Source organism: Notamacropus eugenii, chromosome 4, assembly GCF_028372415.1.
Source record: "Notamacropus eugenii isolate mMacEug1 chromosome 4, mMacEug1.pri_v2, whole genome shotgun sequence".
Classification (NCBI taxonomy): domain Eukaryota; kingdom Metazoa; phylum Chordata; class Mammalia; order Diprotodontia; family Macropodidae; genus Notamacropus; species Notamacropus eugenii.
In genome coordinates this window covers 198,252,692-198,265,870 of record NC_092875.1, presented here as the reverse complement: position 1 = coordinate 198,265,870, position 13,179 = coordinate 198,252,692, and the positions used below count along the sequence as shown (strand labels likewise).

Here is a 13,179-nt window from a genome sequence, read left to right as displayed (position 1 = left end):
TTAGCTGAGTAGATCATGGAGGTCTTCAAGAAGTTGATGACTGCGTTAGGACTTAAAAGAGATAAAGATTCTGAGAGGCAGAGATGAGAGATTTTTATTAGTGACTAAGATATAAGTATAGATGGTATTATGCTTATCAAATTTGGAAATGACACAGAGCTATCAAGAATAGCTAATATTTTAGATGACATACTCAGAATCCAAAAAGATCTTGGCAGGTTGGAATGTTAGGCTGAATCTATTAAGATGAGATTTAATAATAACAGCTGTGAAGTCTGACCTTTGAGTTAAAAAATCTACTTCACAACTATAATGATGAGAGAAGTGGGGCTGAAAAGTGATTTTTTTTCTTTTTTATGGGACTTTTAGGTGACTGGAAGCTCATTATGAGTCAACTGTATAATGCAGCATCCAAAAAATGCTAATGCAATCTTGGGCTCTTAAGAAAATCATAGTATGTAGGAGTCAGCAAATATCTGGTCTAGAATGTAACATTTGTAAAATCTTACAAAGAATGATGAAAAGTTTTTGAGCAATATTATTTCAGAACAGATGAGCAGTGGAGGGTAAATCTATTTTATAGAAACCTTAGAAAGAGATCCAACTAAGTAAAATAATCCCTAGGTTATTTAAGGACAAACGAAAGGAAAGAGGACAACAAAGAGAAGGAAATAGAAAAGATCTTCCTTAAAGGGGTGCTACAACAGAACTGTTTTCTCTAGGGCAGGAAGGTAGCACAGTGGACAGACTACTGGGCCTGGAGTCAGGAAGACCTGAGTTCAAATCTAGTCGCAGACACTAGCTGTGTGACCCTGGGCAAGTCATTTAACCCTGTTTGTCTCAGTTTTCTTATCTGTAAAATGAGCTGGAGAAGGAAATGGCAAACCACTAAATCTTTGCCAAGAAAACCCCAGATAGGGTCATGAAAAGTCTGATATGACTAATTGATGAAACAATGACAACAAATTTTATATCTTGCAATTTTGCTTGAGTTCTTGTTTCAGTTAAATTTTTGGTTGACTTCTAGGGTTGTGTAAGTATACCATCATCATCTTCAAAAAGTAATATTTTAATATCTTTGTGTGTCTTTTTCTTGTTTTATAATTATAGATAACATTTAAACGTAGGATTATTTTAAATAGTAGTGGTGACAATGAACAATCTTGCTTTATTTTTTGTCTTATTAGAAAGGCTTCTAGTTCATCCATATTAATTTTAGATATTTTATAACATATTAAAGAAAGGTTCATTTTTTTCCTGTTTCCTAGAGTGTTGTTTGTGTGTGTGTATGTTTTAACAGAAAAGGGTATTGTATTGTATTTTGTCAAAAGCTTTTACTTCATCTATTGATATACAATTTTACCATTCCTGAATTCCTGGTACAAATGCATCCTGGTCCTACTCCATAATCTTTGTGATACATTACAGTAGCCTCTTTTAAAATATTTAACTTAATTTTTTTCTGTCAGTCTTCATTAGGAGTATTATCTATGGTTTTCTTTCTCTGTTTCGATTCTCCCTGGTTTAGCAATCAAGGAATTTGGTAGGGTCCCTTCCTGTGCTTTTTTGCAAACAATTTGTGCAATACAATTGATTGTTCTTCAAATACTTGATAGAATTTGCTAAGGAATCCATCTAGTAGTCCTGGGGATTTTCCCCCCTTTTTGGAGTTCAATTATGATTTGTGCAGTTTGTTCTAAGATTGTGCTAACTCATTTTTTGTTTTGTTTATCTAGATCATATTTTTATAAATGTTCTCTCATTTAAGTTGTTGGATTTATTGGTATGTAACTGGCAAAAATTTCTAATGACATCCTTTATTCTTTCTTACGGATTTTTAAAAAAATTTTGATACTGCTAATTTGCTCTTTTAATCAGATTATCTATTGATTTATCTTTTATTACTTTAAAAAACAGTTTCTAGTTTTATTCTTTTTTTTGCTTTCAGTTGTTTTAATCTCTTTGATTTCAATATTTCTATTTTAGTGTTTAATTTGGGTTTTTTAATTTGCTGGGTTTCTAGATTTGTTTGTTTTTGGTTGAATGCCCAGTTTGTTGCTTTATTTTTTCTCTCTTTTATCAATGAAAATGTTTAGAGACATATTTTCTTCTGTTGTGAGTGAAATTTAATAAAAAGGTTAACTGAGGCATGTTTCTCTGGGCAATTTTATTAGGGCCAGTAACCTTAAAATAAGACAGGTCAGTGCCTATCTCAGTTTTCAGCCAAAGACCCTAAGCAAAAGGATAGCTCCCCTTTTATAGGTTTTAGGGAATACAGAAAAATAGAAGAGGATAGAGTGACATCATGGGGTTGAGGGAAACATGACTGCTTATGTAGCTGAGGCATGGGATACAATATGATTGGTTGGAAATTGGTAATGAGGGGCTAACTAAAACCCTCTCTTTTTCCTCCTGCGACTAAGAAGTTGTTTGAGTCCACCTGCAAGGCCAGAGATGAAGGTCCATACTTCTTTGGACAGCAAACCAGGTATCCTTAAAGGATAGCTTGGGTGGTGTCTGACTGCCTTATGGCAAGCTGCATTCCCCAGGGTTAGTAGAATTCCTTGAGGCAAGAATAGAACCATGATTAGCAAGAGAACTGGATTTCTAAACTTAAATCATTACAGGCCAGCTGAATTCTGGACTATGTTCAGAAAAAAAGAATCATGATTTGGGCCAAAATCAATTAATTATAAATATGATCAATAAGAAGGTGATACAAGATCAATTTTAAACTTCTCAGTTCTAAGCATTGCCTTGGCTACATCCACAAGATTTTGTTACATTGTCTCATTCTTCTAGTTATCTTTAATGAAATTGTCTATTAATAATGAAATATGAATGAAATAATGAAATTTGTAGTTATCTTAAATGAAATTTTCTATTATAATGAAATATGAACGAAATAATGAAATTTATGATTTAATCTTTGATCCACCAATTACTTAGGATTATTTAGTGTCTTGTTGATTTTCAGTCCTTTTTTCAATGGAACTTTCTTGAATATAATTTTTATTGCATTTTGAACTTTAAGGGATTATTAAATATTGCTATTTTTTTCATTTGTGAATTTTTGTGCCCCATTGAATAGCAGTTTTTTGAAAATGTCATACATTGCCAAGAAAAACATAGTTTTTTCTGTTCTCATTCAATGACTACCAGAGGGCTCTTATATATAACTTTTCTAAAATTCTACTTAGGTACTTAATTTCTTTCTTATTTATCTTTTTTTTACTAGATTTTTCTGACTCTAAAAGGGGTAGATTGAGGTCTCCCAGTATTATAGTTTTACTCTTTCTCCTTGTAACTCACTTAACTTTTCCTTTAAGATGCTGTAGCATTAGATGCATATGTATGTTAAGAAATGAAATTGTCAGTGGTACCTTTTAGCAAAATGTAGTTTCCCTGTTTCTCTCTTTTAATTAATTTTATTTTTACTGTTGCTTTTAAAAAAAATAACTGCAACCCTTCTTTTTTTAATTCAGCTGAGGAATAACAGGTTTTGCTACAACACTTATTTTAACTCTGTGTGAACCAATATGTTTTAAGTGCTTTTCTTGTAAGTAACATACTGTTGGATTCTATTTTCTAATCCATTCTGTTCTTCCATTTTATGGGTGAATGCATCTCATTCGCAGTTTCTGTTGTTTATTGTATATTTCCCTTTATCCTGTTCTCTTCTACCTTCTCCTCTCTTGTCTCTTCTTCATCATGTTTTTTTTACCCTTTCCATTTAAAACACCTTCACATACCACTCTCCAAACTTAGGGTTTGTTTTGCTTATGACTTCCCCCCCAAATCTACTCCTACTCTTATTCCTCTCTTTTTCCTCTCCCTGATCTCTCCTATTTCCCTATTGAGTTGAATGAATTCTACACCAAACTCTGTATTGTGTGTGTTCTATCCTCTTTTGACTAGTTCAGATGAAATGAGGTTCAAGTTGTACCCACTCCCTTCATCCCTTATATGTTTGTAGTGACTTCTACTTTGTGCTCTGATTATATCAGTCTCCAGCCTTTCTCTATTTCCTCCATTGTATACTTCTACTCTCCCTTGTCTTTCTTTTTTCAAGATTATTAAAATATAAACCAGTATCAGGGCTTCTGTCTTGTTTGACTTCTTCTCTGACCTTTGATGACATTAGGTTTCTGAAGGGACCTTGGTATCACCCATTAGAATGTACTCTTATAAAGTCACTTCTGATTGCTCAATGGTGTACCTTTTTACATTTCTCTTGACTGCCATTTGGGTTTAAGTTTCTATTCAGCTCTCCTTTGCTTTGTATATAAACTAAAAAACTGACCACATTATTCAGTACAATTATTCATTAGAAGGGGTGCTGATGCTTCAGGTATTTTTCCACTGCTTTAGTTTACTGACCCTTAACCTTCTTCTGACTAAATGTGAAGTTTTATTTAGCCAGTTAATATAAGCTATCCCCCACTGTTGAAGCATTAGTAGTTGTACATGTATTTCGAGATATGCATTGTATATTTCTCTAATAAAATGATCAGTTTATAAAATATTTATATGCAAATATAGTAAAAATCTTTAACTAGATGTAAACTAGAGCTTAAAGCTTTCCTTGTCAATGATCTTAAACTGAAAGTTTGTAAATTATGGGAGACTTTTCAATTTTTGTTAATTCACCTTCCCCCCTTCCCCGCCCCCCCCCCCCCCAAGAGAGAGAGGGGGAGAGAGAGAAAGGGAAGAGAGGATATGAATATGCAGTATTGGAAGACAGGCTGATTCTGGGCAAGGTACTTACTTTAACAAGTTAATTTTTTAAATGATTTTTTCCGATAATGTGGGAAAGTTTAGAAGCCTTTCAATTTATCAAACACTTTATATGCTTTGTTTGTCCTGTACTTAATCTGTTCCACTGACTGACCTCTCTATTTTAGAACCAGTATTTAATTGTTTAGATGATTATTGCTTCATAGTATAATTTGATATTTGGAACTACCAGGTCCCCTTCTTTCCTACTTTGTTTTCATGATTTTCTTGAGGCTTTTGACCTCATGCCAGATGTGTTTCTTTGGTTTTTTTCAGAAACAAAATTTGTTCAAATTTGAAACAAAGAATTTAAGATATGAAAATCAATTTCCACCAGGTATTTCTGGAATAAGGAGCCAGGGCCTGACATCAGAGCAAATTCTTACTATCTCACCTAGCTGGAAGCCACAGACACCCTACATGGCTGGTTGGTTGGCACTGGGACCATCCCTTCTGCCCCACCCTTCTACCTTCCTTCCACCCCAACACTCACAACAATACATGCATTTCAATTGACAACGTTGAAAAAACAGCATCTTATATAGTATCTTTTAAAATAGGTTAATGTTTAAATTGTCTTAAATCAGGATTTTAAAATACAAGTATTAACCAAATAATTTCCACCCCATTGGTACTTTTAAAGAATCTCGTGCACTGCTATGAGGGGACATTGTGTGTGTGTTTGTTTGTATATGTGTGTGCTTTTTTTTTAAATCATCACTTGATAAACTGCATTTTTTTCAAATGCTTCAAGAGTGTGCTGACCATTTTAGTCCATTATTGCTGAATCCAGATGTTCCAAGTTATCATCAAACATAAAATCTACTGCAGCAACCCCTCTTTTTTCTAAAGATGTATTACATTATAATTGTAGCTCTAGAAAGTAATCTTTTGGTAGTTTGATTGGCACTAGCAATGAATAAATAAATTAATTTAGGTAGTTTTGTATTTTTATTATATTGGTTTGGCTTACCCATGAGGAATGAACATATCTCCAACTATTTTGGTCTGTTTTTTCATGAAGTATTTTATAGGTATATTCCCATAGCTCCTATGTGTTGGTACGTAGGCTTATTAAATATTCACTCATTATATAGAATTTCTCTGTTCCTTCCTAGTAGGTTTTATTTGTAATACACAGAAATGCTCATGATTTATGTGAATTTATTTTACATCCTATGACTTTGCTATAGCTATGTTGCAATTAATTTTTTTAGTTGAGTTTCTAGGATTCTCTGAGTAAATCATCATATCTTGTACAAAAATTGAAATTTTTTTCTTTGACTACATTTATTCCCTCAGTTTTTTTTCTTGTTATATCTAGCATTTCTAGCACTAAATCAAATAGCAGTGGTGATAATAAACATCCTTGTTTTACCCCTGATGTTATTGGAAAGGCCTCTAGTTTGTCCCCATTACATATAATGCTTGCTTTTGGTATTAGATGGATGCTATGGCAGATTTAGTTATTTCTGTTTTCCAGTGTTTTTTAATACCATTCTTTTGCCAGATTTGTGACTTGAATTTGGCCAGGGACTTGTTTTTGTCATTTCTGCAATTAGGTTGAGCCGGTTAATAAAGTTAATGATATTTGCTAGCAAACATTCCTAAATGTTCTCTGTTGATTTGGACCAGTTGCTTAAGTGACATCTTAATAGGTTCTGCAGATACAAAAATGAAGATGAAACAGATTCCACCCTCATATAACTTCCTTTCTATACCCTTAACCTTATCCTTTTCAATTTTCTCCAATAATTCGTCCCCCTTTCTCTAATCTTCAATTTCTCCCTAACTACTGGTTCTTTCCTTGCTGCCTAACATTCTCAAGTCTCCCCATCTTTATATAGCATGTGGTCCTCCAAGCATGGCTAGCTATGTCCCTTTCTCAGGGTTCAGGGAGCACTGGGGTTCTTTTAATAGCAGCTTGAACTCTCATTTCCCCCTCCTTTTCTCTCTCCCTCTTTTCTCCTCTCTTTCCTTTCCACTTTTTATTCCTCCTTTATCCTTTTCAGTCCAATTCAATAATTTATTCTCCTGTTACTCCTCCTGCTCCCACTTCCTTCCTCTAATCTTCAGACTTTGAACCTCCAGTGAGAAATCTTGCTCTGGCCGACACATCACAACTCACCTCTCCTCTTTTCCCACCCCATACACAGGGCAGTCAAGGAATAACATAAATAGTTTAGCTATTCAGTTAATCAACAGCTTTATTCATTTTCAGATTTTAGAAATAAAGTTAATCCTTAATTATACTAGGAAAAATACCCACCAAGCCATGAGGGAAACAATAGGTTTAAATAGAGTGGCCCATGGTATGTTGTGCAGGCCTGTTTTACATCCTCTATATTTTCTTCAGGCTGCCTGAAATCCTTTCATGGGCCACAAGTAGTGTGAGCGCCATAAGTGGCCTGTGAGCCATGTGTTGTGCAAGCTTGAAATGGAGCATACTGGAGAGACAGGGAAAGTGGAAGGGAAATGGAAGGGCTTTTTCTCCAGTCTAGATTCTAGCAGCACACAAGTCCTACCCCAACATAGATCATATAATCCTCTGTCTCACTGTCCTAAGTAACATCAAGGGTCCTGGCTGCTGGTGACTCCCTAAACATTCCTATTCCTTTAAGTTAAAAAGCAGGAGGGTCATAGAAGTCAAGTAGCATGCTCCAGTGCCTCTACCCAAGTCTCTGGAATCCTGTCTTTCCCCTGAGGCCTGCCCAAAGGCTCATTACATAGATAAATGTAGATATTATTAAAAAGTAGGAGTTACATTTTTAAGGTAAGACATCTCCTTGAGGTCTAGCCACATATTTTTGTGTATCCTTTATTACCTTAGAGAGTTTACCTTTCTGAAAATTTGATTTGTGCTTATTATTTTTTCCTTTCAGGCAGAAAAGGACTAAAATAAGAAAAAAAACAAAATACACCATTCTGGATAATATCGATGACCAAGAAAGACTGGAGTTAAGTCCAAAATTTGGTAAGACATTTAACAAGGTGATTTCATACTGTCAACACATGATTTAATTTCCAACATTTGTCCCAGAGTTATTCCGGGTGAATTTGAGGGCAACAGATCCATGTCAGGAGACTTGGTTGATGTCAGTTCTGTGAATGGCTCATTGTGTAACACTGCCAGACAGGATAATGGCCCTTTGGGCATTTGGAGAGAATAATAGTTGACATTATTCAAGGTTGGTGGGGTAAAGGAAAGTGATAGCTTCTAAAATTTAATTAAGAGTCTGTGAAGAGCTATGAGAATATTTGGGGAAAGGGCATACTAAAAATGTTTTTGAGGGGTCTGAATTGTATGTTGTATCTCAGATTATACCATAAGTATAAACAAAAGATGAGAAAAACATAATCATTTCCAATTAACACTTAAGCATAGAAGCAGATATAGGTCAAAGGAAATTATATTCTACTGAGGGACAGTATTCAGATAAGTAAATACAAGTTAATCTGAGAAGAGAGAGCATATTAGCAATTGAAGGAGAGGTGGGGTTTTGGTCAAGAAGGTCTTTGCTAGGAGGTGGCACCTGAGCGGAAGATAGCCAGATTCTAAGAGGCAGAGGAGAAAATGGGGTGTATTCCAAGGCATGAGGGACAGTCTGGGCAAAGGCATGGAGGTGAAAGATGGAATCCCAAATTCTCGAAGTAGCAAATGAACCAGTTTGACTGGAATATATTGAATATGGAGTGTATGAAGGGGAATAATATGAATAAGTCTAGAAAAGTTGTGGTGAAATTATGTAAGTATATTATCTTAAAGGAAGTAGGGAGCAGTGAAGATTTCTGAGCAAGAGAATAGAATGGTCAAAGTTATATGTTGTAGGAGAAAATGATTTTGGCCACAGGGTGGAAGATGAATTGGAAAAAGGAAAAACTGGAAGAAAGTGGCATCAATTAGGAGCTCATGCAATGGTCCAGAAGAGGGGTGATAAGGGTCTGAATGAAGATAATGCCCATTTGAGTTGGGGGGCAAAAAAGGACAGATGTAAAAAGGCTGTTGAATCATTAAGACTTGACAACAGAGTGGGGATGAGAACTGAGGAATGAGAAAGAGGACAGAGTCACATGGCATCTGCAACAGAGATAGGAAAATTTGGAGAAGGGGTTACTTTAGGGGTGAAGAGAGAGAGTTCTGTTTTAGACATGTTGTGGTTTGAGACATGTCCCAGTATGTAGTTACTGATGTGGGAATGGAGCTCAAGATAGGGTAGGGCTAAATGCGTAGCTCTGGATCATCTGCATGCTCATGGTCACTAAACCCATAGGATCTGCTTTAGTCATTAAGGGAGAGAATGCAGAGAGAAGAGAAGGCCTTGGACTGAGTCTTGAGAGACGTCTATGCTTTGGAGACAGAGATGGTTCATGAGAAAGTCTGCTTTTGGTGTATTTGATTAGTGGGCACTAATTCAAGTAGCATTTAATAAGCAAGTTCTGTTCTGTGAGGCTACTTGAATTCCCATCCAAAGTAATACAACAGTATAGTTACTCAGTGACTTTTCCCAACTGCCAACTCTTGAGTCACAACAGAATGACTTATTGCAGCTGTATATAATTATGGTTGAAGTCCTCAGAGGGCAAAAGATAGCACCACCACCTCGAGTTTATGTCATGTCTGTTCAAGTGCTCAGAATGTTTCCTCACGTGTAGTGTCAATGCTGCTTTGTTATATCTTTCCCCTGAAGTCAGTTCCCAATACTAGCTTCCTTATCGCTTTTAATGGAAGCATCATTCTGCATTTGAACCCTCCTTATGGACTCTATTTCCCCATGTAAGTGATTTCTCTGATGTATCCCCAGCACTTAGCATAGTGCTTTATACAAAGTAAGTGCTTAATAAATGCTTTTTTTCATCCATCCTTCCATTCTCCTAGTCAAGAGCAGTCATTTAGGACTCTTCTCCTTTGAGTCCCATACCTTTATCACCAAGTTCATCCTTCCTTCCCAATGTCTTCTACATCTGTTTCTTTCCAATTAGCACCACCCTCGTTCAATCTCATCACCTCACAACTGAGCCCTTGCAATAGTTTCTTAACTGATCTCTGACTAGGCTCTTCCATTTTCATTTTTTTATCACTTGCACACCATGGCCAGATAAATCTTCCTAAAACATTCCCTTAATCACCAAATCTTCAGTAGCTCCCTTCAGTAGCTCACAGAGGAAAATCCAGAGTTCCTAGCCAAACACACAATTTGCCTATAACCAACTCATCCAGCTTTATTTGTAACTACTCCTCTACACAAAATTTCACCTCAAGAACCCTGTTGTGCACATAAAACCATAGGATTTTAAAGGTTAATAGGACATGAGAAATCACCTTGTCCAAACTCCTCATTTTACCAAGTATATAAAGTCTGAGTAAAATGCAGTTTAAATAGTATTAGTATTATATACTGTTATTGTTCAGTAGTTTCACTCATGTCCAGCTCTTTGTGACTTCATTTGCGGTTTTCTTGGTAAAGATACTGGAGTCCAGCTCATTTTACAGATGAGGAACTGAGGCAAACAGTGTTAAGTGACTTGCCCAGAGTCACACAGCTATGAAGTGTCTGAGGCCAGATTTGAATTCAGGAAGAATCCTTCTGACTCTAGACCTGGCACTCTATTTCACTGGGCTACCTAGCTGCCCAGTATTATATATCAATTGGACATTAATATACTATATTAGTATTATAGTATTTATTTTTAACCTGAAGAGTGTACTGAAAGGTTTTTTTTGCCTCAAATGACAAATGGAGAACTAAGGGTAAAAAAAGAAGTTTTGTCCTAATTCTTTTGTTTGCTCATCCTCAGGAATTAAACACCGAAGCATAGACCAGAACTCCAGTCTGATGGTCTCAGAGTCTGAATTTGAAAGTGACCAAGACACAATCTTCAGCCGAGAGCTTGGAATGGAGAATTCAAAGAACTCTGTGTTTGGCTCCATCAAAAATGGGATTACCTTCAGTTATTGCTCCAAGGACAGATAGTTAAGTTGTTTTCAAGTGGGAAGAGATAGTGAGCTGCCACAAAAAGAATGAAATGAGACTTCCCCCCCAAACATTTTTTTTTGTTTTCAAAATCAAAATCTTGTACAATAGGAAACAGAGGCAAGTTTGTCCAGCATAGTTCAGAGGAGGCTAGAACAAAAACTCTCTTGTTACAATTAAAATAGGAACAGGGCATACTAGCACATTTAACTCCTACATTGTACTGAGTATACAGTCCCATATTTTAAAGACTTAATGGTTGGGAATTTTGACACCAAATATCACTATTTAGGGTGATTATTAATGGGAAGAAGGATAGAAGGTACATACAATTTGTGCTTTACATTTGGTTTTCCATCATTAAAAGGAGCTCTGTACAAAGTTGGTACAATACTGTTTTAAGGCTTTACATCAAATAGCCCATATTTAAATAAAGCTTAACACTTGATTATAGGCTCCATCTTCAGAAGTATAGCTTTTTCAAGTTAAATAAAAACAAGGACTATAAATCAGACTCTCTTTTTTTGTTTGTTTTAATTTACCCGTATGTTGTCTATGGTAGCACATATTAGATTTGTCTGTGAGGCCAAAAGCATCCTGAGGCATTACCCCATCTGAGGATTTCCAGGCCCCAGACAGAAACAACATTTCTCTCTGCCCACAACAACACATTTTTGTGTGCCCCTAAATTATCTTTGAGGCCTGATTAATAAGAGAAATAAGGCAAATATCACTGAATGGAGACAAGGAATGGAAAGGGAGATGGAATTTTAAGTCTTGTTGATTGGAAACTAGAATGCTACAATCTGGGAAGAGACAAGTACAACTGCTTTAAATCTTGCCAGCTGGATCGAAACAGCCTCTAACCTTGGATGACCAGAGTCCAACAGAGGAGGCTAGAGACAGGAGAGTCAGGAATCAAGCAGAAGTTTAATTTCAAAGTGAGGGAAAAGGTGTGCAGGCAAAGAGGGATCTAGGCACATGTGCCAGGGCCCTGTCCATAGTGGGGGCAGATCTCAGTACTTGCACCGATGGCTGCACAGTGAGCTGTAGCCCTGACAATGAGGTGTAACAGCAGCAGCGTGACAAGTTTGATTCATAACAGGGCTTTTGTGACCAGAACTTGTCCAAGCTTGTTCACTGCTTGTCCGAACTCAGAGAACACCTGGTGCTGGTCAAAGCAATACGGTGATTATGTGATTTTGCCAGAGGATGAGCACGAAGGATTGTTGTTATGCCAAGCTCAGGGCACAGCTTGCTTGCTAGGCCTTAGCTCTAGAAAACAGGGTGTCTCCTAATATCTTGACAAACATGATGCAGTTTCTACTATTCATTCCCTACGTACTTTTCTACATTTTCAGACTGAGCCATTAAAAACACATCTCAAAAATAGCTTTAAATAATAGATTGTTTCATGAGAACAATTTGACCTAATAAGAAAAAAAAAACCTTTCTAACAATTAAAGTTATCTGGAAGGGAAATGGGTTGCTTTGGGATCCTCCTCATTGGAGGTATTCAATCCAATGAAGGACAGATGCTCACTTGTTGGGTATGTTGGCTATATGGTAGGAATTTTTGTTCAGGTATGGATGAGTTGTATTATATATCCTCAGGGACCCTTCCCAGTTCTGTGACTCCGTGACTGTCTTTCATCAGGTGTGCTTTAAAAGTCTGTACAAAACACATTTTTGAGGGCCAGAGCTAAAATTTCATCAGGAACAAGGGAAAAGGGAAAAATAACAAAATAAGTTCATCCCTGCCAACACTTATTTATATTGGAATTTAATTGTACTAAATTAAGTTGACTGAATCACTTCTGTTTTCACCCCATTACCCACCCCAGTGCAAGCTCTTAGGGTGATCCTCCTAGTTAGTGGGTTTTATTGGGTTATTTTGAGAGAACTAGGCTGGAGGATTGGGCTGATCATAAATGAAAACCATTTTGTAGCCTCAAGCATGCCTTTATTAAAGTAAGGGGCATTGTATTAAATAACTCTCTACTGTATCATCTGGCAAGAGGTGAACCTGCCCTGTGTTAATAAAAACACAAATGCAGCAGTTAAATTACCAGAGTGCAGGAGAGAAAATGTCATTAGAGCAGGCAGATGAGAAAAACAGGCCAGCGTCTTCTCCTTGCTCCCTCCTCCTAATATTCATATGAATAGAATGTTCTTAATTGCTTTATTTTGCTGGTGAATGGGAGAATCATAATGAGACTATAATTGAAAACACATGTCCCCACTTGCACATCTGCTTTTCAGAAAAATTGCCAATTAAAAATCATTCAGGATCAGATGGAGCATGTGCTGCTTCAGCAGCCTGAACTTGTAATGCTGACCCCTCTGTAGACAGGTAAAGCTAGAATTCAAATTAATTCAATAAGTCTTTATTAAGTGCTTACCATGTATAATGCACTGTGCTAAGCTCTGA

General features: G+C 36.4%; 1 protein-coding gene across 3 annotated transcripts in view; it reads left to right on the top strand.

Annotated features, from left to right (window-relative positions):
- The window catches only part of KIAA0319 (KIAA0319 ortholog), a 143,186-nt gene extending 131,924 nt beyond the window's left edge, over nt 1-11,262 (top strand). For all 3 annotated transcript variants that reach the window (XM_072603969.1, XM_072603970.1, XM_072603971.1), the window contains 2 exons: nt 7,659-7,750; nt 10,573-11,262. In XM_072603969.1, the coding sequence (XP_072460070.1) occupies nt 7,659-7,750; nt 10,573-10,748 (268 nt within the window). In that variant the 3' untranslated portion in view covers nt 10,749-11,262. The remainder of the gene's footprint in view (nt 1-7,658; nt 7,751-10,572) is intronic.
- Nucleotides 11,263-13,179: the final 1,917 nt, after the last annotated feature.